Here is a 27,869-nt window from a genome sequence, read left to right as displayed (position 1 = left end):
GGGCTCTTCCCTCGTTTTCCTCCAAAACAGAACTCTGTTGCCCCTGTTACCTGTAGACTAGGAAAGAGATTTATTCTTGGAAAACCAAGAGAGTTGGTACCCTTCCAACCCTGCCCACACCCTGGAGTCCATGTTCACCTTAATCGTCCACAGCACACGAGGCACAAGGTATATTCTCTGGAGCGCACACGAGGTTAAAGGCGAGGACCAAGTGCCCCCGCGGCCAGGAAAAGGGTCTGGCCGATCACACCCATGCAGGGTGCGGCCTCCGCCCTCGAGTGCCTGCGGCCTCCGCCCTCGGGGACACCCCCAACGCCAGGGCGTGTCAAATAAGCTCAGTGAGAGCCGCGGCACTGAGCCTGTCATCCCCTCCCCACACTGAGAACAGACATTCTGGAAAGGACCCTTGGTTCTCTGCAAACTGTCTCTTCGCCCAGTCATTTCTCTCGGAGAACACACACGCCGGCGTCGCAGCGCTGAGTTCCCATGGAGGTCACGACCTCCCAGCTGTCAATGATGGGGTCGTAGCACTCAATGCTGCTCAGCAGGGAGTTCCCGTCGTAGCTGAGGGAGAAGGGCCAGCAGGGATAGAGAAAGGCGCACCTCCACCGGCCCCGCCCCGGCCTCGCCCAGGGCCTGTCTCAATAGGCTCCGCCCCGCCCCCTCCCCACAAGGCCCCGCCCACAGCCTGTCTCAATAGGCTCCGCCCCACCTCTCCCTACAAGGCCCCCCCTCCCTACAAGGCCCCCCATTAAGATTGCCATGGAGCCCTCTCTGCAGAACCAAACCCTGTCTCCACCACACACGTGGATCAGCTCACACGGCCCTGGATCCCAGATTTACCCCTCACCCTGCAATTGCATAAAGTCTCCCCCGAAGCACCGTGGCCCCGACGTAGCACCGCGGGGTGGTCATGCTCGTGACCGTTGTCCAGGAGTCGGTGCGAATGTTGTAGGCTTCCACAGAAGAAAGGTGGGCTGTACCATCGAATCCCCCCACCACATAAATATGGTCATTCAGCAGCGCTACCCCTGCACCTGGGGAGGAAAGGGCACAACAGATGACGGCTGCTGGGCTGAGGATCTGAACCCTAGAAACAAAACACTGACAGGCGGCTGGGTGAGCCCCAGAGTGGCCGAGGGATGGGCCAGGGCCAGACAGCCTGGAGGATCTAGTCCAGCACAGGCCACACACCTGCAGCCCTCTTCGCCTGGCCGTCATCTCACTTTCATTAACTCGGAGCCCAACCCTTGTCATGAGAGAAGGGAGTGGAAAAAAGAGGGAAAGAGAGAGGGGTCGTGATGGGTCTGGAGCATCTGGTACCCGGAGGCAGGGCTCTCTGTTCCTCCACGCCAGCCTGAGGGCTCAGAAAGACCCCTCCCTGCCCGACTCCTGCACGTGCTCCCTCAGGCAGCCCACGCCACTGCACAGAGCTGGGCTGGAGGCCAGGATGGAGGGAGGGACTCAGGTACAAAAAGACAAGGCAAGGAGGCTCTGCTCTCACCCTAACCCAGGGAGAGTCTGGGCTGTCTCCAATGCCGCTGTATTTAGGGAGCACAGACACCGAGGACAACGGCCCTGACCCATGTTTCCCAGGTTGCCAGTGATGACAGGCCTGCAGCCCCACTGCCCAGGCAGCTCTGACAGCTCCGCCTCCGGCCCCTGGGGCCTGCCCGGTCTTACCAGAGCGCTTGGTGGCCATCGGTGTGACATTAGTCCAGTGTCCTGTATGGGGGTCATACTTCTCAACTGAGTTTAAGATATTCAAGCCGTCATATCCTCCTGAAAGACAGAGCGGGAACCATTCCAGAAAGAATGGTCGGTGCGGACGCCCACTCCTGGCCTGCCTTCCTCAAGTGCCCCGACTGAGGCTCTTCGTCCCAGCCCTCTTCAAGGGCTCCAGAGAGAAACCTAAGAGCAACCTATCTTCTGCTCTCACGAAAAGGAGAATCCCAGTGAGTGGAAACTATACTGGGACAGACCAGGGTTTTAGGGGGAGGAAGTCTATGAACCAATTCCAGTGAAAGGGATCCTGCGCCGAGGCCGCTGCCCTTAGTCATCCCGCCCCCACCCCGTCCCAGACCCCGCACACCTAGACAGTAGATCACCCCGCTGGCCACCACGAGGCCGGCACCTTCCCGGGCCGTCTGCATGTCGCCCAGCATGCTCCACTGGTCGATGTTCGGGTCATAGCGCTCCATACTGGTGTGGCGCCTGCTTCCATCGAAGCCCCCAGAGACATAGATCATATCTGCTCAGAATGAAGGAGCCACAGACCGTTAGAGAGTGAGAGGTTTGTAACGACTCCTTGTCTACAAATCTCCCACAACTCTTCCAAATGCCTGGAGCCAGAAACAACTGTTTGGTTTTTTTTTTTTAAGGGATAAATCAAGTCTTTCTTAAAGAGGACAGCACAGTCAAGACAAGTGAGAAGAACAGGGTAAGATGGAATCTTCAGAAACATTCCCTAGATGCGAGTTTGCAAAACTACCACTAGCGCCAGCTGCCCCCTCAGCACACTGGAGCCTGAGTTACCAACTCCAGTGTCAGCACTGAGACGCCTGGGAGTGTTTCCGAAACCAGAAAGGTGTGACTGACCCCGCCGGCTGCCTCCACATTTCATGGAGGTGTGAACCCCGATCCAGCCACCCCGAGATGCACGCGCCGCCCTGTGCAGCAGCCTACCTCCCAGGGTGGTGGCTCCAGCCAGGCCCCGCCGGACGTTCATCGGAGCCACAGAATACCAGACCCCGTCCTCGTCTGCCGTGTAGTCCAGACACTCCACGGAGCTGAGGCGGGAGCGGCCGTCATAGCCACCAATCACGTAGATCCGGTCGTGAAGGGACACCGAGGCCACATAGCGTCTCTTCCGAGTAATGCTCTGGGATTCAGGGGAGAAGAGGCGCCTTTGCCACTTTAGCCAGACAAGTCTCAGGCCTCACCTTTGTGGTCCTTCCTGGGTTTCCCTCCGCACCTTGTTGCTTTGCCTGTGGCCGTGAAGCCCTCTGAGCAGAGGTTTATCTGCTGCCTGTCCACTGGACAAACGCCTCTTGCTCAGTGATGCTCTTACTGATGAGTGTCTTCTGTGCGTCTGTCTCTAAGGATTCCAGAGGATCTACCATCCTTCCCTTATCCAGTATCTGATTCCTTCCCATTCCATAAGCACTGCGCTAAAGACCAACATCCTTCCGTGAAGCAGGAAGAGACTAGTGCACTGCTCTCTAAGGGCCAGGACCCAATGACCTGAAAGGCCATGAGAAATGACCCAAAGATCCCCATGGTTCTCACAGTTACTGCACTGAAGCAGAAACCCCCAAGGAGACACAGACCCTGGGTCCCACGGACACCAGCTCAGTCCAGCACAGCTGAGCACCGTGCTCAGGCTAACAGGGCAGGAGCGGGCACCCTGTGAACCGCTCGGGAGGCCGGAAGGCGTGGGCATGGTGGTGGCCAGCTGAGTGTAACTGCACACAGGGCCGTGAGTCCTCCTGAAGCCGAGTTAGTCAACAACCAACTACTGTAACTGACTATTGTCAGGAACTCTGCTGCTGTGACCAGGCCTTTCCACTCTGAGGGCTGGGTTAGTTACCACCCGGAGTCAGGGACTGCGGACATTTAAGCTCTTTCCCCGGGCCTGGTTCCACCACAACTTACTGGCAAAAAGCTCCACTCCTGCGTCTTGGGGTCGAACTTCTCCACGGCGTCGATGGGAGACTGCTGGCTCCCGAAGCCCCCGACCACCAGAAGCACCTCGTTGGCCCCTGAGGACAAGCGAGGAGGGGCCGCTTTCCCGTGGCTGCTGGCTGACTGCCTCGGGGGCGGAGCAGCGCAGACAGCACCCAGGCGCCTTGTCCCGCGTGGCCCGGAGGAGCCACCCGAGACAGGAGGTCCTCCACGAGGCTGCCCAGCAGCAAACTGCTCCTCCCTGAGAGCCTGAATCTCTGAAACGTGAATTTCTAGACAACATTAAAACTCTGGAGGGCACGCCTGAACACGCCCTGTGTGTGCTCGCTTGTGTTGGATTCTTTGTGACCCTGTGACTGTAGCCCGTGAGGCTCCTCTGTCCATGGGAGAAGCTTGAACACACTCTACACCGCATCAGCCCATCTATACGATTCCAGCTGAGTTCACAACAGGCTCTAAGGGTAGGCTGGAGGAGCTCCCTGCCTTTCTCACCCTGTAAAAAACTCAAAACGGGAGTTTTTTGTGATGGCAAAGAATTTTCTCCTAACCTTGGCTCCCAAAATTTGAGATGTGGCTTAGGAACCAAATAATAAATTTAAAAATCTTTTCCATGACTTTTATTTTTCCAAATTAGCCAACTCCATGACCACGTGTCCTGTTAATTCATCAAAACTGCCAGGTAACCGACCATAAGGCTAGACTTTTAAAGGGAGTCTTTTTCTCTACTATCTTACCAAACGAGGCATTTTGATAGCTTTTGTGTCTTCCCCTTTTCCCTAGGGACTTCTCTGGATAATATTCCCATGATATTTCTTTTGAGAAAATCCCCTGTGTAGCTGCTCTACTGTAGAGAAGTTAGCTGGGGCATTTCAGGACAGTCAGGAGGGCATTTAGCTGACCTGGACTGGAAAGACCAAATGGAGTACCTCTAAACTGACAGGAAATACAGACAAGCCCCCAGTGAAGTCACGGCTGCCACGACCGGCAGGGGAACAGCAAAAACCGCTCAGCACGAAGCACGCCACCATCGCCTGTGGAGAGCCTGTGCCACAAAACTGAAGCTGAATCTTAAATTTTATCAAGACTGATCAAATCTAGTTTAACTACCAGTTTACAGGAGACACGGGGGACAGAAAACGTGTTAAATGAGACTACTGGGATGTAGTCAATAAAATCTAGCTCGTGGGAGACTCAACAGATAAACTGCAGAGGAAAACCAAAGCAGGAGTGAAAAGCCTGTGGATTTTACAGAGAGTTAGGAGAGCTATGAGCCCAGCGCAACACGTGAGCCTTGTCTGGATGCCGGCTGGAGCAGCTGAAGCATTCAAAAACAAAGAAAAATAAATTATGGGAAAACTGCGGAAATGTGAACGTGTACTTACATCTGATGAAAGTAAATAATTGGTTGTATGTGTCATTTTTCAGAGACACACACAAAAGCATAATATGGATGGAATTTTATCCTGTCTGGGATTTGCTTCAAAATAGATAGGCTACGAGTCAGTAGTTGTTGAAACTGGGTGACGGGTATGGGGGAATCCTTTGATTATCCTGCTCTTATATATGTTTGCTATTTCCCTTAATAACCCACACATAAGCCACGGATTTTACCCTCTTATGAGAGGGCACCTCTCTGTGTACTTGCCAAGTAAAGTAGGTGGACCCTACTTCAAGGTGAGCAGTCACTTCCTTTCTGCAAACAAAGCATCTGAACACAGGGTCCTTTTGCAAGACCCTACTGTTTAAGCTCCTCCGAGCTGGGGAGCCAGGGTCTTCCTTGGCAGCCCTTTCTCCCATTTACCCACTTCTTCCCCCAGCTCTTCTCTCCCTCTGACGAGCGCACGGATGGGGGGGCCATGATGACCCCGGAGGGGCAACTGAGCGAAGACACTCACAACTGAGGGGGTTTCCTATGCTTCGCACAGTAAAGCAAACTCCACTGAGCCAAGCACACCCAGAGGGCCAGCCGGCTGGCAGGAAGGCTTCAATGCAGGCTCCGGCTGGCCCCGGGTCACAGAGGAGTGCAGACAGGGCGAGCGTGGGGGTTGCTCAGCAGCTCAGGGCTCTGAGCGCCCAGGCGCCAAGACCACCGGCCCCCGAGCCCCTCTGCCCATTCAGTTCAGTTCAGTGGCTCAGTCGTGTTTGACTCTGCGACCCCATGAATCGCAGCATGCCAGGCCTCCCTGTCCATCACCAGCTCCCGGGGTTCACTCAGACTCAGGTCCATCAAGTCGGTGATGCCATCCAGCCATCTCATCCTCGGTCGTCCCCTTGTCCTCCCACCCCCAATCCCTCCCAGCATCAGAGTCTTTTCCAACGAGTAAACTCTTCGCATGAGGTGGCCAAAGTACTGGAGTTTCAGCTTTAGCATCATTCCCTCCAAAGAAATCCCAGGACTGATCTCCTTCAGAATGGACTGGTTGGATCTCCTTGCAGTCCAAGGGACCCTCAAGAGTCTTCTCCAACACCACAGTTCAAAAGCATCAATTCTTCAGCACTCAGCTTTCTTCACAGTCCAACTCTCACATCCATACATGACCATAGGAAAAACCATAGCTTTGACTAGACAGACCTTAGTTGGCAAAGTAATGTCTCTGCTTTTCAATATGCTGTCTAGGTTGGTCAGAACTTTTCTTCCAAGGAGTAAGCGTCTTGTAATTTCATGGCTGCAATCACCATCTGCAGTGATTTTGGAGCCCCCCAAAATAAAGTCCGACACTGTTTTCACTGTTTCCTCATCTATTTCCCATGGAGTGATGGGACCGGATGCCATGATCTTCGTTTTCTGAATGTGGAGCTTTAAGCCAACTTTTTCACTCCCCTCTTTCACTTTCATCAAGAGGCTTTTTAGCTCCTCTTCACTTTCTGCCATAAGGGTGGTGTCATCTGCATATCTGAGGTTATTGATATTTCTCCCGGCAATCTTGATTCCAGCTTGTGCTTCTTCCAGCCCAGCGTTTCTCATGATGTATTCTTCATATAAGTTAAATAAGCAGGGTGACAATATACAGCCTTGATGTACTCCTTTTCCTATTTGGAACCAGTCTGTTGTTCCATGTCCAGTTCTAACTGTTGCTTCCTGACCTGCATACAGATTTCTCAAGAGGCAGGTCAGGTGGTCTGTTATTCCCATCTCTTTCAGAATTTTCCACAGTTTATTGTGATCCACACAGTCAAAGGCTTTGGCATAGTCAATAAAGCAGAAATAGATGTTTTTCTGGAACTCTCTTGCTTTTTCGATGATCCAGCGGATGTTGGCAACTTGATCTCTGGTTCCTCTGCCTTTTCTAAAACCAGCTGGAACATCTGGAGGTTCATGGTTCATGTGTTACCCATTACCATCCCTGAAGGAGCCCCTGTGCTGAAGCCCGTCTGCCAAGTGAGTGAAGTGATTCACTTCCCACTGCAGTAGAGCTCATGTCAGCGCCAACAGAGCTTTTGCTGAGGATAAGGTGGCCAGTGTTTTAACACTGAAAACATAATTTTAGGCAATACTGATGTCTGTTTAGCCTGTGTAGCTTTTCCTATTACAAAGATGATTTCCTTTTAAAAAGTTTAAAAAACAACTCAAGAGCAGGTATGACTGTCATCCTTACTTGCATATAACCCTCCCTTTGGTTAAAAAGATATAAAAATTTTATGTCTTGTGATTATAAAACATATAATATATAAAATACATTTTCACTGTTAAAAAGCTTGAAAATAAAAGCATTATGAAAAACTCTATCTGTAATTCCACAAAGACACAAGAACATAAGATCATCTCCCTCCAGTTCTGTCTCTAAGTATCTATACAGCAGAAGCGGGGCCATATCATAGTTCATCCTGTTTCCATTCCATTTTCTCAAGATATTAACAAAATCCTTTATGATTCTAATATGTTAGGCATTTCAGGAGCTGGTAATTGGATTATAAGTAATCACATATAATCCTGTGATAAACATCCGTGAATATGGGACGTTTCCCTGTTTCTTTAACACGGAAATGAGAGCAGTGTCTAGCGAAGAACATGAACCTTAAAGACTCTTTTGATCTATAAGATTCTGAGGGTGAAGCAAATTACACTCCCACCAACACTGCAAGGGTGCCGCCCCTTCTACTTTCTGTAGCACTGCACGTTTTTACTCTGATACTTTGGTAGGCAAGAAATTGTATTTATTGTATTATTTATCACTATTAAGACTTTATTTGGAGAAGGAAATGGCAGCCCACTCCAGTGTTCTTGCCTGGAGAATCCCAGGGACGGGGGGCCTGGTGGGCTGCCATCTATGGGGTCACACAGAGTTGGACACGACTGAAGTGACTTTGCAGCAGCAGCAGGCTGAACCTGTCCCCTTATATTTACCAGGACTCCCTGGCTGTGAACCATACACTCAAGTCTCTAGTGTTTTTGTCTTATGCGCATTTTTTTGTTTAGTTCTTTACAAAGAACTTTAACCCTTTGCTGTGGCTGTAGTGAATTTATTTTCCTAACTGACCTTACAACATTGTACCTGATTTTTATTTGATCAAAAACATTGACTTTTAAATTTCTTCTATTGCTTTGTGCCTGGAAGTCTTCCTCAGAACAATTCCAAGGGTCTCACTATCTTTGGACCCTGAGCGGGGACCACTGTTCCAGCAGTCTGCCTACTGTGAAGAAGAATCAGGGAAACAGCTAAGCAGAAGGAAGCCTGTTCGTTCTCCGCCAATCAATGGGGGCCTGTCAAGCTGGACCTCCGTGTTTACGAGGAGGAAAACGTGTCTAAAAGCGCTGGCGACAACTGTGTGTGCAGGCACACTGCGGACACCGAGGCCTCCTGGCAGGGCCTGGTCACCGCTCTTTTCCTGGGACTGTCCCTGCCCTGGGGTATGTTGCTGTCGGAAAGAGCAGACGGGCGGCAGGACCGCCAAGAACGCGCTCGGGCCCTGCGTTTGCACCAGGACAGGAAAGGAGCCGGTGAGCAGGCAGGAGCTGCAGTTTCCATTACATTTTTGGTGAGAGCAGCGGGCAAGGTTAGTAAGGAAAACAAAAGCCCCCCACGTGTAGGGTGTGGCACGCTAGGCTCACTCCTGTGCATTTCACTGTCCTGTGCTGTGTGCAGAAGAGCCACCGTCCTGGTAACTGGCTCAGCTGCCTCCCTGAAGAGGACGGCAGAGCGCAGGGGGGCCGGCACGGCTCATTCTAAAGCGGAAACACAGAGATGCCTAATTAAGAGCCTAGTTGGGGCCCAGGAGGGCCTAGAGGAGCCATCCGACGGTGAAGGTCAGGAAGGGCGGCGGTGAGGAGACACCCCTCGTCCAAGGTAAGGAGCAGCAGATGTGCTTCGCTGGAGCAGCCGTGAAGAGATACCCCACACCCAAGGTAAGAGAAACCCAAGTAAGAGGGTAGGTGTTGCAAGAGGGCATCAGAGGGCAGACACACTGAAACCATACTCACAGAAATCTAGTCAGTCTAATCACTCTAGGACCACAGCCTTGTCTAGCTCAACGAAACCAAGCCATGCCTGTGGGGCAACCCAAGATGGGAGGGTCATGGTGGAGAGGTCTGACAGAATGTGGTCCACTGGAGAAAGGAATGGCAAACCACTTCAGTATTCTTGCCTTGAGAACCCCATGAACAGTAGGAAAAGGCAAAATGGTAGGATACTGAAAGAGGAACTCCCCAGGTCAGTAGGTGCCCAATATGCTACTGGAGGTCAGTGGAGAAATAACTCCAGAAAGAATGAAGGGATGGAGCCAAAGCGAAAACAATACCCAGCTGTGGATGTGACTGGTGATAGTAGCACGGTCCGATGCTGTAAAGAGCAACATTGCATGGGAACCTGGAATGTCAGGTCCATGAATCAAGGCAAATTGGAAGTGGTCAAACAGGAGACGGCAAGAGTGAACGTCGACATTCTAGGAATCAGCGAACTAAAATGGACTGGAATGGGTGAATTTACCTCAGACGACCATTATATCTACTACTGTGGGCAGGAATCCCTTAGAAGAAATGGAGTAGCCATCATGGTCAACAGAAGAGTGCAAAATGCAGTACTTGGATGCAGTCTCAAAAACGACAGAATGATCTCTGTTCGTTTCCAAGGCAAACCATTCAATATCACAGTAATCCAAGTCTATGCCCCAACCAGTAATGCTGAAGAAGCTGAAGTTGAACGGTTCTATGAAGACCTACAAGACCTTTTAGAACTAACACCCCAAAAAAGATGTCCTTTTCATTTAGGGGATTGGAATGCAAAAGTAGGAAGTCAAGAAACACCTGGAGTAACAGGCAAATTTGGCCTTGGAATGAGGAATGAAGCAGGGCAAAGGCTAATAGAGTTTTGCCAAGAAAATGCACTGGTCATAGCAAACACCCTCTTCCAACAACACAAGAAAAGACTCTACACATGGACATCACCAGATGGTCAACACCAAAATCAGATTGATTATATTCTCTGCAGCAAAAGATGGAGAAGCTCTATACAGTCAACAAAAACAAGACCAGGAGCTGACTGTGGCTCAGATCGTGAACTCCTTATTACCAAATTCAGACTTAAATAAAGAAAGAAGGGAAAAGCGCTAGACCTTTCAGGTATGACCTAAATCAAATCCCTTATGATTATACAGTGGAAGTGAGAAATAGATTTAAGGGCCTAGATCTGATAGAGTGCCTGATGACCTATGGAATGAGGTTCGTGACATTGTACAGGAGACAGGGATCAAGACCATCCCCAGGGGAAAAGAAATGCAAAAAAGCAAAATGGCTGTCTGGGGAGGCCTTACAAATAGCTGTGAAAAGAAGAGAGGCGAAAAGCAAAGGAGAAAAGGAAAGATATAAGCATCTGAATGCAGAGTTCCAAAGAATAGCAAGAAGAGATAAGAAAGCCTTCTTCAGCGATCAGTGCAAAGAAATAGAGGAAAAGAACAGAATGGGAAAGACTAGAGATCTCGTCAAGAAAATTAGAGAAACCAAGGGAACATTTCATGCAAAGATGGGCCCGATAAAGGACAGAAATGGTATGGGCCTAACAGAAGCAGAAGATATTAAGAAGAGATGGCAAGAATACACAGAAGAACTGTACAAAAAGGATCTTTACGACCCGGATAATCACGATGGTGTGATCACTCATCTAGAGCCAGACATCCTGGAAAGTGAAGTCAAGTGGGCCTTAGGAAGCATCACTACGAACAAAGCTAGTGGAGGTGATGGAATTCCGGTAGAGCTATTTCAAATCCTGAAAGATGATGCTGTGAAAGTGCTGTGCTCAATATGCCAGCACATTTGGAAAACTCAGCAGTGGCCACAGGACTGGAAAAGGTCAGTTTTCATTCCAATCCCAAAGAAAGGCAATGCCAAAGAATGCTCAAACTACTGCACAATTGCACTCATCTCACATGCTACTAAAGTAATGCTCAAAATTCTGTAAGCCAGGCTTCAGCAATACGTGAACCATGAGCTTCCAGATGTTCAAGCTGGTTTTAGAAAAGGCAGAGGAATCAGAGATCAAATTGCCAACATCTGCTGGATCATCAAAAAAGCGAGAAAGTTCCAGAAAAACATCTATTTCTGCTTTATTGACTATGCCAAAGTCTTTGACTGTGTGGATCACAATAAACTGTGGAAAATTCTGAAAGAGATGGGAATGCTAGACCACCTGACTTGCCTCTTAAGAAATCTGTATGCAGGTCAGGAAGCAACAGTTAGAACTGGACATGGAACAACAAACTGGTTCCAAATAGGAAAAAGAGTACATCAAGGCTGTATATTGTCACCCTGCTTATTTAACTTCTATGCAGAGTACATCATGAGAAATGCTGGACTGGAAGAAGCACAAGCCGGAATCAAGATTGCCGGGAGAAATATCAATAACCTCAGATATGCAGATGACACCACCCTGAAAGGTCAGGGCAAGGTCAGGATGAAAGGTCAGGGAAAGGTCAGGCGTGTTGAGGCATGCCCCGGCAGAGGGCGCTGCAGACACACCCCGGAGACGGGCCGGCAACCAAGCCGACCAATCAGGAGCCGACACGGAGCCCTCGCCGTCCAATCAGGAGCCGACATGGAGCCCTTGGACACCAATCACCGCTGAGCCCGAGTTTTCTTCCTTATATGGGAGCCCAGGCCAGGGCTATAAAACCCCTCCGCACCCCTCACACCTCGCAGACTCCGCAGACTCCCTTTACGCCGCAGACTCCCTTTGCTTCACAGACCCCCCTCGCTTCCTTGCTTACCTGCCCCCGGGAGTTCTGCCCGAGAGCGACCGCCCAATAAAAGGCCCTGATCAACGGTCCATAGGGGTGGCTCCTTCTTCCCGTGGCGTTTCTTACACACCCTTATGGCAGAAAGTGAAGAGGAGCTAAAAAGCCTCTTGATGAAAGTGAAAGAGGAGAGTGAAAAAGTTGGCTTAAAGCTCCACATTCAGAAAACGAAGATCATGGCCTCTGGTCCCATCACTCCATGGGAAATAGATAGGGAAACAGTGGAAACAGTGTCAGACTTTATTTTGGGGGGCTCCAAAATCACTGCAGATGGTGATTGCAGCCATGAAATTAAAAGATGCTTACTTCTTGGAAGAAAAGTTATGACCAATCTAGATAGCATATTGAAAAGCAGAGACATTACTTTGCCGACTACGGTCTGTCTAGTCAAGGCTATGGTTTTTCCTGTGGTCATGTATGGATGTGAGAGTTGGACTGTGAAGAAGGCTGAGCACCGAAGAATTGATGCTTCTGAACTGTGGTGTTGGAGAAGACTCTTGAGGGTCCCTTGGACTGCAAGGAGATCCAACCAGTCCATTCTGAAGGAGATCAGCCCTGGGATTTCTTTGGAAGGACTGATGCTAAAGCTGAAACTCCAGTACTTTAGCCACCTCATGCGAAGAGTTTACTCATTGGAAAAGACTCTGATGTTGGGAGGGATTGGGGGTGGGAGGAAAAGGGGACGACAGAGGATGAGGTGGCTGGATGGCATCACTGCCTCGATGGACGTGAGTCTGAGTGAACTCCGGGAGTTGGTGATGGACAGGGAGCCTGGCGTGCTGCGATTCATGGGGTCACAAAGACTCGGACACGACTGACTGAACTGAGAACTTCTGCAAAAAGGACCTCAGTACCATGTGGGCATGCAGGATCACATTCTTAACCCTCCAGGGCAGGACCACTAGCCAGTTCTTTGAGCCACAGAGCTTTTCTGCTGCCTGTTCAAACAAAGGCAGGAATCAAACTCTAAAGCACCTCTGGGCTTGCTGGTTCACACAGAGTGTCACTGTAGCTCCACTTAACAATTATGAACTGGCTGGGGCCCTTTTGGCTCTACAAAAAAGAAACACATCTTCTGTGTTGGAAAGAACTCTAGTGACTGACTTAACTCCTCGGATGTGCAGCTGGTGGTAATCCAGAGGTGCTGAAGGATGCGTCCGGGTTCAGACAGCGAGTTACTAGGGCAAGTGGCGGAACTGGGAGCAGGAACCAAAGCGAGTGGAATGTCCTGTCTCCGAGCGCCAGGTTCCTTGCAGCACCTCACTGCTCAGCTGGTATTCAGAGAACACTCCTTGTTATTTTGTGTAACCACAAGCGTATGGCAGTAACAAAGAGGCATGTAAACAAAGCCTTAGTGGTTAATATCCCCCTGCAATCTCACTTTATTAAAGGGTTAGTGTTTATCCTGCATACACACCCTTTTCTGTGCTCAGGTAAACATACACACCCAGAAGAGTCTTTCTTTCCCCTCACTCAGAGTACACAATTAAGTCAGTGAATCTGACTCAACGCCTTTTAAGCTTCCTGACATTCCAGCTGTGCCATAATTCAACCAGCCATTCCCCTTTACTTGGCGTGCAGGTTGTACTCATTTTTTTTTCTCGATATTAGCAATTTGTGGTGAACATTCTTATGCCTGTGTCTGGACTCTTTTGTGCTTACGTCTATGCTGTACACTGTCTCCACAGGACAGGCTCCTGAGGTGGGACACACAGGGTGTGCACCTTGTCCAGACCTGCGGGTGCAGCGTCTTTCGGGCGCCCAGCCTCCCTCTCACAAGGTGCTCTGGGCGCTACCTGTTTGCTTCCCATGCCCTGCTGCACGAGGTCTCTGCTCTTTTCCTTGTCGCTACGCACAGGTTCTTTTTATAGTAGAAATGCTAACCTGTTGTCAGATGTATTGAGTGTATTTTCTCCCAGTCCACCAGTCCGTGTCTTTGCCTTTTGCCATCATTAAAAAAACACCCAAAAAAATCAACCTGAGGCAGTCAAGTGACCATGAAGGGCTCTAAGTTTTCCTGTTTTAGTTAAAAAGGGACAGAGGGAAGGGAGGTTGCTGTCTCACGGATACAGAACGTTAGTTCTGTAAGATAAAAGCGGTTCTGGACATGGGAGCTGTGTGACGGTATTTAACAACTGAAATGTATACAAGGTGGTAAGACGATAAATTGTATGTCATTTGTATTTATCATAAAAATAGAAAAAAAGGCCACCCAGAAGTTATACAAATATTTTCCTATAATTTCTTCTAATATTTTCATGATTTTTCACACTCAGTCCTTCAATCTTTTTCAAAAATTTTCTATTTTCTCCACGTGTCTCATGCTGACTATAAACTCTGTATATATATTGAGACACAAGTCGCATTTTGTCATCTCCCGGGATTAACAGAGTGGATCCCTTTACAGACAAAGCAACAAGAAGCAGTGTCTCTGCATGGTGGAATTCCAGATGGCTCGTTTACTTTTTTGCTTCTCTTTATTTCTAAAATTTCTACAGACCTATTAATTCTGCCACTAGAATGAGATAAATCGTCACTCTACTTATATCTATGAACGAAAGGCTTAATTATCAATTAACCCCTCAGCACGCATGAGGCCACAGTCAGGTCAGAGTAAAATCAGGAAATAATAACAACAAAACACTGCCTCATATGCACAGAGTAATTATAAGCTGCCAAACGCTTGGGCTCCCGGGACGGCGAGAGCACATGTGAGCACAGACCCCGCGCCAGGTGGAGTGCAGGCATCGTACACGCACAATCTCATCCGGCCCCGGTGGCAACCAGGGTGAGAAGACGCTGGCATCCTCGTTTCAGAGGCAGAGGCGTCAGCTTAGGCCAGTGGATGCCCTGCCTAGGCCCACAGGCCGGCCAGCAGCTGCCGGGACCTGAGCCCAGGCCTGTCCACTGAAGCGACAGCCTCCAGAGGCGGCACGCACTCCCTTTCACAGCAACCTGCAAGGCTGGAGCTGTGATGACCCATTTCACAGACGCGGGGATGGACCCAGAGGGGTTAAGTTTCCTGCCAAAGCTCACACCCGCGGTGAGTGGTAATCGGGGGTGAGCACCGCCCGTCTGGCTTGGCTCCAGGCCCTCACCCGCTGCACGGCACCGCCTCCGACCTCCCGGACCCTTGCCTAACCCGCAAGGCTTCCTCCTTGCCTCCTCTCCACATGGAGGAGGGAGGCGCAGGGCAGCAGGCCATTCGCTGACTACACGGCATCTGAGAGAGCTCTAATCCACAGGCCCCAAAACGCTGAAGTATACCTGGAACTTACACTGCCTAACACTTGACATTTATAAAGTGCTTTCCTCGCTGTATCTCATCTTACCCTCCAAACAGTCACATGAACTTGGTTTCTAGGAGCGCAAGGTCAGGGAGGTAGTGGGCCTTGCTCACGACGACACAGCGAACACGAGCCGCCAGCTTACCGAGCCGCGCCCTCGTCCGGGGCCCCTGCATCTGGGTGCGCAGCTCGGGTCTCAGGTGGAACTTCTTGGCTTCGTCAACAAGGTCCCTGCACTGCAGGCTGCAGCGGATGAAAGGCTGGAAGAGCAGGAGGAGAGTGAGCCACGGGCCTTCAGGAGGGCTGCCAGCAGGGGTCAGGCCGTGGGTTTCCGGGACTGATTTCAAAGAGGTTTGTTTTGAACAGACATCACACAGTTCAAAGGTAGGTGAGGGCACGTGATGGACCACAGGAAGGAGGTGCACAAACGAGACGGGGTTGAGAGGTGACACTGAGCAGCTGGCGACCCCCGAATGCCAACGCCCGGAAAGGCGTCCGTGATGAACTTTCAGAGCCGGGCTGGGCCAGTCTCGCCCACACTTTACAGACTGGTGGTCTCCAGGGTGGTCCCGACAGCTTGTGGAGAAAGTCAGGAAACGCCCCACAGGGGCCTGAGGCTGAAGGAAAGCTCGTAACAAGCAAGACACGACGCAAGTTGGTGTGAAACACACCAAACTGCTTTCAAGCTGACTTTCCCAGAGGCCAAAAATGAAGACTTGATAAGGAAAGTGTCTTTTCCAAGGGAATTTGAAACAAACTTTTTTTTTTTGCTCTTTTTTGCCTTGCATTTTTTACAATTTATTTTTAATTGAAGGATAATTGCTTTACATGAATCAGTCATAGGCTTACCTATATCCCCTCTCATGGACGAATTTTTTTTGGAATAATTTTTTTAAACGGAGAAAGGGACAAAATTTATCATCCAATACTGCTATGCAAAATAATGAGGGGCTTGCAAAACAAAAGACAACAAAGAGCAACGTTAAATGAAGCCTCAGACTCTCGTTTCTGCTGGGAGCCCGACTTGCCTGGCGACCGCCGGCAGACCCTGCACTGTGCGCGTCCCGGGCACCGGGACAGGCTCCGGGGTGCTTGTGCCTCTAGCGGGACCAGTTCTGGGTGCAGGACGTGAAGCTGCAGAGACGCCCCTGTCCCGGCGACTCACCTCAGTGTCTATGACGTCTGTGATGTAGCGGGGGGTCAGCAGGGGCATCCGGACGTACTGCAGCAGGTCCGGCAAGGACCCCTCCCGCTCCTTCTTGGCGTGCTTCACCCAGTTGATCACAGCCTCAAAGACCGGCTCTTCAGAGTCCACCTGCAGGCGCGGGACACGCTGTTGGGGCGCTCTGGAGCCATCTTCCATTCCCCTCCCCCGAGTAACTCCCATCTCCCAGAAACAGCCAGGCTCTTGGGGAAACAATCGTTTCAGACACAACTTGCTAAGATCTTGAGAAGATCTTATAGAAGATCTTAGAGAAGATCTTGAGAAGAGTTATAGCCAGAATGGATGAAAAACATCTAAGAGAGAGGGTACCTAATAGACCATCCGTCACAAATCAGGTTTTAATTCAGAATTTTCTCCATTCCTGAATTTTTTCTGGTCATTTCTGAAATGTTAGTAGGCAAAAGGGGAACCTGCTGCCCTATTCAAAACTGGCTCTCAGGATACGTTTATTCACAGCTGCTGTTTAAGGAGGTCCAGCCTTGCTCCCCAACTCCTCAGTCAGGCCCGTGAGCAGGAACCTCCCTTAAAACACTGCAAGGAACACGGAGTCTTCAAAGCATCATCAATGAGCACTTGAGCAACCATGCTGTACTAGGTACCATGCAATTTGAGATGATACATATAATTAATCTTTTGGGGAACTGAGGTTTGAGCTACATGTGACAGGCAGGATATGAAACCTTTTCCCTGGACAAGCACTCGGTACAGTGAGCACCAGGACTCACAAGACTGACACCGAGGACCTGGCCCCGGCGCCCGCCTGTCCTGAGATCCTCTCAGAGTGTGACAGCGCCCAGATAGAGAAGCCGTTCTGGGGGCTTCTCCAAAGAACTGAACAGACAGAAAATGCTTCCGAACGTTCATTCATTTGATGGATTTACCAAACACCTACTAAGTGCCAGGAACTACTCTGGAGGGACAAATCAGACATGAACCTTCCTCTTAAAGTGGGGAGATAACTGTTAAGTCAGAAAAGCAAACAATCTCACTTTGTTATTATGTATCAAATGGGAAAAGTCCGGGGGCTGGAGACAGACTGACTTGAACTTGAGATTTCTTTATGCAGAGTGATGGGACAGGGAAGGCCTTCCTGTAAGAGCTGTAGGTTTCCACCTGGCGGAGGGGCAGCAGTTAGCCTTGGCAGACAGCAAGCGCCTGGAGAAGCCCTACAACCACACTGTCCAAAACAGCAGCCACAAGCCCCACGTGCTGCTGACATCTACATTAATTTAAGTGAAGCTAAAACTAAACATCCCGCTTCAGGAATTCCCTGGCGGTCCAATGGTTAGGATGGTGCTTCAGCTGCTGGGAGCCTGGTTCGATCCCTGGTCTGGGAACTGGGATCCTGCAAGCCTCGCAGTGCAGCTAGGAAACCAGACTCAGCTTCTCAGTCCCACTGGCTGCACTTCACAAGTGCTCCAGGCCACCCGTGCTTGGGGTCAGTGAACCGGCCAGCACGGACACAGGGCCCCTCCACCTTCACAGAACCTTCTACTGGACAGCCTGGGAAACGACCGAGCCCGGTGTGGCGGGATGAGCGAGGGAGGCGATGGAAAAGGTCAAGCTGGAGGAGCAAACTCTGCACAAGACTGGACTTTCCTCCAAACCGTGAAAAGGCGCCAAGCAGGTAAGTGATGGGACCACACCGATGTTTCGTAGTTACTCTGGTGACCACAGAGGATGGTTTAGAAGGGCTGCGTGCTGGGAGCCCAGACAGGGGCTACCCTGGGCCCAACAGGCAGAGGGCGGCGAGGCTGAGACGATGGCAGTGCGGACAGGCTTCACACACTGAGCTCACAGGGGGTCAAGCGAGCCCAGTCTGCCGATGGACCAGACGCAGGGGAGGGTGCAGAAGAGTGGCCGTGATTTTCAAATGAACTTTGGCTTTGGCAAGGACGACAGGCTCAGAGTTCTGAACAGCTGAGTGCTGGACTCTGACACATTCTAGGTTTCAATGAGATACATCCATTGAAAATGGGGTTTTTCCATCATAAGCTGAGATCTTTGATCTTACTAAAGACGGAATAAACAAACATTGCAGAGAAACAGCTAAACTGAGAGGAGAAGCCCCCAACATTAATGCTTCACTACAGAGAAAATTTCTCTGCAATAAATTTTCACAGAGAATTCTTTTATGTATCAGCTGACATTAGAACAGCCCTACGTACTAAGTACAACTATTTTCTGCATTTTATGGGAGAGGAATCTGAAGATGAGTGGCTAGGAACACATGCCCCACCACCAAAACCAAACTCCAGCCTGACTCTGAAGCCCATGTTGTTTTACACAACATGACATACTGCCTCCGTTGTTTCGAGTGGTATTGTTTCATATGGTCCAGAGGAAGTGTTAGTTAGCAACAGGGTCAGACATCTGGCTAGTGCTTCTGGCTGGCATACAAAAGAGGAAAAAATGTCATTTTCTGAAAAAAGCAAAGGCCATTCTCGCCAGATACTTGAGGAAGATGGTACAGAAGAGTTGGTCCTGGTTTCTGAAGAGGTGAGCTCACCGCCCTCCCTGCTCCAGCCAGCTGTATTCACAGTCTCCACTGTTCTTAAACGAAGGCTCCCTGATTCGGTCAAGCAGAGACAAACTAAGAGGCGGCCGGCTCCCGGCCTCGTGGTTGCAAGAATGGTCTGGAGGTGAGGGTGGCCGAGTCCTGCCCCTCGAGCCGTGTGTGGGTGATGACTCATCTCGGAAAACTAGAGACGGTTCTGAGAATTAAATCACATTTTAAAATGCCAAGAATGGTATCGGGAGAATGGAAACTCCAGGGTACAAGGCTTTTGGTCCATTCTGTCCATAACCAGATCCCCAGCCCAGAACTGCTCTGGGCACACAGGAAGAACTCAATAAATACTTGATAAATGAGCCAAGAGTTGGTAACTTTATGAGTGTTCGCAGTGAAGCTTATGTCTGTGGGTCTCCCTCTACCACCGGTTTGGCGTCCCGTGCGAGGACCCAGCTCCCCCCGTGCCCCACGGGCGAGAACAGGTCGCAGACACTCGGCCCCGAAGCCCTTGCAGAAGCAGCGTCTCGGGCAGACGTGAACCACACGTGAACCTAGTCAGAAACAAGGGTGTGGGCATGCCCTGATCCAGTTCCCTCAGAAAAGCCACCTGGCAGAGGTGCCAACACAAAGCCGGGTGAACGCTGCTAAGAGATACACTGAAGACTTGCTACTGCATGAAAATCCTAGTTTTAACAAAATAAATCAGCTTACTGAATATGCTTACTAAATATATTAGACTGTCTTTAAGCAACACATCCTTTTCTAGCACTTAGAGGATCAGTCAAACTTTCCTTCCAATGTATTGACACCTCTCGTTTATACTGAGGTGCCCTGAACGTCTGGGGTCCAGTCATCTACAGTCATTTTCATTGTTATCTGAGGACAGTGAGAGAGAGAGGGGGGAACTCTCAGCCTCATGGATCCTCCCTGAAGGTCACCGTCTCTTCAGCTGGGGAAGCAAAGCCCCCAGAGGGACTCCTCCCCAAGAATGAGCCTCTGCTCGGAGCTTCCAGAAGCCAACAGCAGAGCTGGGCCGCCAAGATGGCTGCTGGCCTCAGCGACATGACGGCCCCACTGCGCACACTCGGGGTCCCGCCTAGCTACAGACCTACACGAGCCCCCAGGCTCCTCCCTGCGGGGCGGCATCCCTGGACGTGGGGCGCAGGCCGGCGGCACGCCACTGCTGCCCAGCTCAGCCAGCAGAGCCCGCCACGCCCAGAGGTGCCGACCTCCGTGCTCCTGCTTGCAGTCCGCAGCCTTCTGTTCCGTCCTCCTGACCCACTTCCTCTACCGTCTCATCTAGACCCAGAGGCTGACTCTTCTTTCTTCTTCCTCACTCTGAACAGGCTCGTGATTCTCCCGACACCGTTAGCACCTGCGTCTTTTCGTTTGCCTCCACAACACTGTGAATCCCCTGCAAACAAGACTGTGCTTACTCACTCTCAGCTCCCCACCACCCAGACCGTGGCTGCTGCGTGGGAGACACTGTGAGTACATGTTTCAAAAGAAGTGAATGGGTAACGAGACGTAGTCTACAAAAATCCACTTAACTTCCCATTTCTGCTTATTCCACGCTGTTTAATAGTGACTCTTAACCACTGGGATCACAGATTTCATTGAGGAAGAAGTGAACTCCCTCCCATAAACATGCAAATCCATTCGGCATATAATTTCAGGGACACGTGCCCAAGCCTTTCAGCTAATGCGGACACCCGGCTGAAAGCCCTGCTGCAGAAGCACAGCAGCTCCCTCCTTCCTGTTGGTCTCTGGCCCAGCCCTGAAGGGAGGCGACGCCAAGCAGGCAGGTACCTGAATCTCATCGCACTTGATGAGCTTCTCCACCTCCCCCTGGCTGAGAAGGATGAACTCTTCATGCTGCACCACTTCAGGGAAATGCTTCTGGCTGAAAACCTCAGCTGCCTGCATCAGGTCAACACAGTTGTGAGTCTCAGCGAAGTCCCGGATGCCCAGGCAGTTGGAAGGGTCCAGCTGGCTTTCCAAGAACTCGCAGCAGGCTTGCTTCACGCCTAGACAGACACAGACAGGGGTCCTGAGGACACTTGGCAGGACAGGCCTCAGTCCCTGGGTCACAACCTCTCCGAGTGGGATCAGAGGGACCCTGGCTCAATGCCTAAGAATCAGTTTAGAAATTTCATTCTTTGGGAATCCAAATCCTATTTCCATCTTACGTGCTATGCAGCCTTCAGCAAAGCCTTTACAAATGTGTGCTGCAGCCTTGAAACAAGTGCAGCAGGACGGACTGTGTTCATGGACACCGCCACAATCACAAAGACATGCCTGTAAAACTCCTGGGCGTCACGCTACAGAACCAAGTGTCACTGAGCACAATCCACCTAATCCCTGCTCCACACGAGGACTTACTGAAAGATAAGGAGGACAGACAGGAGGGGCTGGAGGCACTCTCCTATCTGTCCAACTGAAAAGCTCTGAGTGTAACGTTCGTTTAGAGCTGGCACTAACGCAAAGGCCTCCCACTCCTCCAGTCATGTTCTGAAAACTATCAGAAACAGATCTGGAGGTTAGCGCAGATCGGCACCTGGAAGGGGAACCGTCTCCAGTGCTGTGGAAACCTTACACTTTCACTCTTGTGGGTCAACCTACATGTTCAATAGACAGTTTCTATGGTTCAGAAGGTTAAAGGGCCCATGTGAGTGGCCCCCAGCCCCCTTACCCACCCGGGCACCTGCGGGAGCTCCCTTCCATGGAGGCAATGACTTGTGTCTCATGACCCCCACAGGACGGCTGTGCACACAGACGGAAGGAAAGGCCTCTACTGGCCCCTCCTGCATATTTTCACAAACAGAAAGCACGTGCCCTCTTTACTAAAGAGCCAGAGAGCACACCCGGAGGGTCTTCTACTCTGCGACTGAAGCCTCAGCTTCTCAGCCATGGACATTAACCCTGAGGCCCATCGTGCCCCTCACTCCCGCGACCTGGCACGTCTGTGGGCCACTGTGGATGCACGCCTCCGCAGCTGTACCTTTCAGCTGGAGCAGGCAGGCCGCGGGCAGCAGCTCCTGGACGTTCTCCACAGTCACGTGCACGGTCTCCGTGTACACAAAGTCCAGCAGGATTTCCATGGTGGAGGCAGTTAAACCCTGAATATCTACATACGGCTTCCCCTTCTCTGAGAGCTGAAAGTGAAAAGGGCATGAGATCACAGTGGTTGCAATTCCACAAGGTTAAGGCAGAGGCTCGTATCCGGGTCCTTGAAGGGATGTTAACAATATTAACTGCATACACGTCTTTAACAAAAAAAGGTCGTCTCTTTTGATCTATGCAAAGCAAATACAGCATATATTTGCAGCTTTTCAAATGGGGGGAGCTATGTGCAACCCAAGAGCACACAGAGGTGACACCTTCTGAGAATATCAATTTTACTTGTGAATAATTTAATATGCTGCTCTCTTATTAAAACAAATGCAGACACGGAATAGAACCAAAAGTTCCATGAGCATGCCACTAGCGTCCATGGGCTTTTCAGAGGAAACATGAACTTCGCTGAGTTCCGGCTGCAGACCCTCCAAAATGAGCCAGCACGGTCCCACCTGTCCTGAGGCTGCACTGGCCACCTTCAGGGTGTCCCACTGTACCACTGAAGACAACTGGATTGTCTGATACTTCCTCAAATACTGGGTTGATTCTCTTTCGGGATTACTGAATTATTGGTGGTACATTTAGTCTAGACTATATCCTTGGGGTTATGAGTATAGTTGAGGCCAGACACGCATAGAAAACGGTTTGTCTAAGGGTGGAAATCTTCAGCTTCACAGGACAGTAACCATCTGAAAACGGGTCACCTTATGAATGTTTTACTAGATCTTAGGTTAGAAATTACGATTACTTACAAAACTCCAGTGTGTGTCTGTTAGAAACTAAACATCTTGATCAACTTTGATTCCTTCATCAGTCCAGAATCATCAAAAAGTATTCTCTAACAAAGCCAAGAATAAAATAAATCCCAGAAACCAGAAAATGTCATCAGTACATTATTTTGGAAAACCATTTTACTAACTGTAAAGTCTTTATGAACAGAAATATATAAGTACATTCATGTCAGGAGTTTCTTAGTCAGTAACCTATATTCCCATTAGCCTAATAGTTTAAATACGTAAATGAGTTTACTATCTAAGAACTTACAGCAACTGCAGTATTTCACATTAATACTCGCTTTACAATTTTTCAGAGTGCCTCTCATTTACTATCAGTTCATCTGATGGTCACAGCAGCCTGGTAAGGCAATTAGGTCTGATGCCACTGCCATTTAACACACGAAGGGTCTGAGCTTCAGAGAAACAACGTGACTTAACCTAGGTCTTCACTATTAATAATAAGAGACAGACTGAAGCCAGGCCTCCTGCCCCAGCCGGTGCTACTTCAGTGGCGCCGCATTTATGGGGAAACCTAGAGCTGGGAAAGAAGGAAGACACCAGCAAGCTTAATCGTTCTGTTCTGCAGACAACCTAGTGAGGTGAGATGGTCGCTAGGGTTCACACAGAATTTCTAAGAGAACTGAACCTAAAATCCAGGTCTCTGGACCCTCCTGTTTAAATCATTTAGTGTTAAAAACAAATTCAAGGGTATAGAGACCAGTCTGGAGATTCTTAAAAGACTACAAATAGGAGTCCCACATGATTCAGAAATACTGCTCCTGAGCATATTTCCAAAAAAGATGAAACCTTTAATTTGAAAACATTCATGCACTCCAGTGTTCAGAGCAGCACTACTTAGAACAGCCAAGACACGGAAGCAACGGAAGCAACCTCCACGTCCATCAGCGGATGAATAAAGATGTGGTATATACGTGGGGGACACACACAGACACACACAAGTGGAATATTACTCAGTCATAAAAAAGTAATAAAGAACAATGCCACTCGCAGCAGCCCAGGAGGACCTGCAAATGGTCAGGCTTCCACATTCTCCCCGCCAGCCCTGTGGCTGAGCACTGGCTCGGCGTCTCACACGGCTCTGGCTTTACGATGGAAACATCACAATTAGAGTCAAGTTAAGTTCCTGGAGAAGGGAATGGCAAACCAAGTTAATTTAGGATTAAATCCTCTCTACCATTTACAAGCTGTATGGCATTTCGTATCTGAGACCTTATTTCTTCACTTGTAAAATGAGATGGTAACAACCATCCCTGGGGTGAGTGGGACAGGCAATCGTCTAACACAGCATCTGGCCCATAGGCCGGTGACCTTCGTTATAACATGATTACCATGACGAAGGATGTCAGGTTTATGTACAAGCACAGATAAACAACATACTCGAGACAATTTATTTAAAATAAAAAAATCAGACTTGCAATCCTGGAAGCTGGGAGCGCTCTCCTCTGCTCAGCTTTCCGAGCCCCTCATGACTCAGCAGCTCCTCCACACGCTGCGTGTCTTGCCAGGCAATCACTACGGCAGTCTTTTCCCTAACACTTCGCGAGCACCATGTTTTTTTTGCCAGGCCAGCCTGTCCCCAATTCCCTGGTTAAGGGCTTGTGCTCCCAAGTTGGCATCTTTCTGGCGATGTTTCGTGTGCCCACACAGCCAGGCACCAGTCCTCCGCCACCCACCTGAGACTGCACTAACAGCCCCCTGGGAGGAGGAGGAAGGCTGCTTCTCCTCACACACTGCAGGAGGGAGTGGAGTGAGGACGGACTCTCGCTCCTCTTTCCTTCCCGCCTCCCTCTTCCCTGGTCTTCACAATGTTACACTTTAGAAGAAAGAGAACAGGAAAACAAATTAAAACACTGGTAAGTAAAATCCGATAGCTGACATCTGTGTTTGCTACATGCTGGACGCTGTTCTAAGCACGTCACATGTAAGTTCCTCAGGTAACTGCCACAACACCATGTGAAATGGTGTACTACCATCATTCCTCATTCTGAGATGAGGAAACTAACGCACATGTTAGTTAGATGTTATCCAGAGTCTGCCGTTGAACACCAGGCTATAGCGACTCACAATCGTACAGAACTTCCACTGTCTCATTCAGCGGAATGAGATGCCCACGAGGTGGCCTGTGTGGGCTCCACCTGTCAGGAGCCGGTCCACCACGTACCTCGCTGGTGAACATGGCGCAGAAGTAGTCGCTGCAGGCAGCCAGCACGATCCGGTGGGCGGGGAAGTCCTGCTGCTCCACCCTCAGCGTCACGTCACAGAGGGTGTTGCTCTTCCTGAGGGAGTTCATGGAGTTGAGGATGGATTTAGCGTGAGTGTTTGTCATCATGTCCTTGGGAGCCATGATGCCTCTCATCAAGCAACGTGGAGAGCGAGTGAAAGGGGTCCTTGAATTCTCTAAGAAACAAAGCCAGGGAGCACGTGTGAAAGCCTGGGGACACTGCATATATTCAGTTAGCTTTACAAACAGAGGCGGCGCCATCAGACTCAAACATCCACAGGTAGAGCACACGCCTCTTCCTGGCATTACCAACACAACCCAGCCACTAATTCCCCTGAGTAAATCGGATCCCTCCTCCCTCTGAACTCCCCTTGTCATGGAGTGCCCAAACCACCCGACATAACTGTCATCAACACACTGCTGCAAGGAGAAAGAAACTATTCCTCTCTCACCTATCTTCACAAGGCTGCTCTCTCTCAAGGTAAAAATCAGAAGATACAATTTCTTAAAGGTGTGATGTCACTATTTTTAATACCCTAAAGGAAATTAAGTAGCTGAATATTTATAGAGGGTGGGGACCCAGTTTTATATATATGTATCTTTTTTTTTCTCTCCCAGCAAGTGTATAATAAACGTTCAGTAACAGAATGCAAGAAAGGAACTGCACCTTCAACCTAGAGCAAAAGGGCCAGTATCAGTGAAAATAAACTTTTTCTAAAGAAGCACCCAATTAATTATTTATGATGACTTCCAACTATATTTGGATTTGTTCTTAAAATGAAACCTCAAATGAGGACCCAATGCATGCCTGCATGCTAAGTCACTTCAGTCATGTCCGACACTTTGTGACCTTATGGACTGTAGCCCGCCATGATCCTCTGTCCACGGGGATTCTCCAGGCAAGAATACTGGAGTGGGATGCCATTATCCTTCTCCAGGGGATGCAGTACCTACACTGAATAATGGAGACCATGCAAGCTTAAGCTACTGAAGTTCTATAGAAAGTCCACCTACTCTAATTATTAGTATACATTCATCAATATTAACAAATTAGTATTTGTAGTAATTCTTCTATACTATGAGAGAATTACTGGGATAGAAAACGTATCAAAACACTACTACTAATTTTATGGCCACAGCCAGTTACTTGTAAAGTTCACTGTATGCATAAATTAAATGAACTCAGTAACAGGCTACACGTCAAAAAATTAATAGAAGTAATTTCTTGATTTTTGACAAGCTTCAGTTAAGTTATTATTTTATTTTTGTTTATTTGCTTCAAGGACAATTTCTGGGGAACGAAATTGGAAGGTGACTAAGAGTCTGTCTTATGTGGAATCCAAAATTTTCTGTAAGGATCCAAGAAAATCAAATCAAACTATGCTTTTCGAAAATCCACAACTCACAACCATAATTTTATACGAAAAGGGAAAACGAGCCCCTAAATCCTCATCTACTCCTGTTTATGGGTAGCGCACTATTCTTTACGGTCTCCAGCCACTCCACAGGACCCGTTCTACAGGAAAGGAGGTGGCTCATCCAGGCGTAAGACGATATCCAGAAAGGCCTTCCTGCAGTCAACTTCGTTTCAACTCTGGAGACTGAGAAAGGCCCGCACGCACGCCGCTATACGGTGAGGACCCTGGGGCGGCGGGTCGGAGCCGGCTCTGCGCGTCAGACAGACACGGCCCCAGCGTGCGGCTGCCCGCTCCCGGGGTCTCCGGCCGCGCTCCGCCCCAGGGCACCTGGTCCGGGGCCCCCCGCGAGCTCCCCGCTGGAGGGGCCGCCTCCCGGCGGGCGACAACAGCAGCGGCGCCCCCCTCCCCGACAGCCTCCTGACGGAGGTCGCGGCGCTCGACGCCTGGACGCCCCCGCCCGCCCTGAGGGGACGGCGGCGGGGGAGGGCACCGGCTGCCGCCCCCGGGCCACTCACCTGCGCTCCGGCCCGCCGGGCGGGCGCGGGGCGAGCGGGCGGCCCGGGAGGTGCCCAAGCGCCGCCGCCCGGACCCGGAGGCTCCGGCGCCGCGCCCGCGGCCGCGCGCCGTGATGACGTCGCGCCTGCCCGCGTCACTTGCGAGGCCGCTGTCACGTGACCGCGGGCGCCGCGGGCGGGCCTGGGCGGAGCGGGTGGACGCGGCGCGAAGGGGGCGCGGGCCCCAGCACTGGTGCGGCCCGCGGCCGAGACTCCCTGCGACCACCGACCCTGGGGCCTCAAGACGCGGAGACCCGAGAGGAGTGCGCAGGTGTCCAAGGTAGGGAGCTGGCCGCAGGGCGCGTTTCACCTGACAGGCGTTCAGGCGCCCTCTCACGTCGAGGAAACCCACCGAGGCGCCCCGTTTCCTCCCGTCCATAGTCCGCAGTGGCCTTTTCGGGCCGACCATCGCTGTGATGAGAATCCCGGAGCCCCGCGACCACGGACCTCGGCGTTCTCTGCGTCACAGTCGCGTCTGTGGCCACCGCCGCGCGGTTCTCTGCTGCTTGCCCTCCGAGACAGTTACGTGGAAGGGGCGTGCGGCCCTGGAGGCGGGACTCCGCCAGGGAGACTGCGAAGGGCCTTAGACGTCCCGGGGGTCCTCAGGCCCCCTGTCCGCTTCTGCTGCCTTTCACAGCTCCTGGGTGCTGAGCGTTCTGCTGGAAACTTTGCTTCTGACTGGTTTTGGCGCACTTATCTCAGCGCCCGGGAAGGGAGTGAGCTTTCTTGACACCGTTCCTGTGAAGGTTCAGACCAGCTGTGCTTGAGTGTGCCGTTTTCCACTGTGGTGCCTTTGGTTCTTCAGGGACAATAAAACTATGGCCAAGCGGG

At 50.5% G+C, this 27,869-nt stretch overlaps 1 protein-coding gene and 1 long non-coding RNA gene across 3 annotated transcripts; one reads left to right on the top strand and one right to left on the bottom strand.

The window, feature by feature from the left end:
* Positions 1 to 46: 46 nt before the first annotated feature.
* KLHL12 (kelch like family member 12) lies at positions 47 to 27,447 on the bottom strand. Of its 2 annotated transcripts, XM_069545005.1 has the most exons (12): positions 27,000 to 27,447; positions 25,007 to 25,242; positions 21,933 to 22,086; positions 20,741 to 20,958; positions 16,360 to 16,509; positions 15,340 to 15,454; positions 3,655 to 3,761; positions 2,686 to 2,881; positions 2,093 to 2,251; positions 1,684 to 1,782; positions 851 to 1,037; positions 47 to 564 (listed from the first exon to the last, which is right to left on the bottom strand). In XM_069545005.1, the coding sequence occupies exons 1-12, from the start codon at positions 27,445 to 27,447 to the stop codon at positions 438 to 440; spliced, it is 2,196 nt and encodes a 731-aa protein (XP_069401106.1). In that variant the 3' UTR covers positions 47 to 437. The 2 variants fall into 2 exon arrangements, with proteins under 2 accessions (XP_069401106.1, XP_069401105.1); XM_069545004.1 differs by lacking the exons at positions 47 to 564; positions 851 to 1,037 and having other exon boundaries at positions 1,139 to 1,782.
* Positions 27,142 to 27,869, top strand: LOC138416208 (uncharacterized). The gene is made up of 2 exons (XR_011247589.1): positions 27,142 to 27,318; positions 27,420 to 27,869. It is a non-coding gene; the product is annotated as an uncharacterized lncRNA (long non-coding RNA).

The sequence above is a fragment of the Ovis canadensis genome, chromosome 12 (assembly GCF_042477335.2).
Source record: "Ovis canadensis isolate MfBH-ARS-UI-01 breed Bighorn chromosome 12, ARS-UI_OviCan_v2, whole genome shotgun sequence".
NCBI classification, from domain to species: domain Eukaryota; kingdom Metazoa; phylum Chordata; class Mammalia; order Artiodactyla; family Bovidae; genus Ovis; species Ovis canadensis.
Note: the sequence above shows the minus strand (reverse complement) of the source record. Positions and strands in the feature narration are given on the sequence as shown.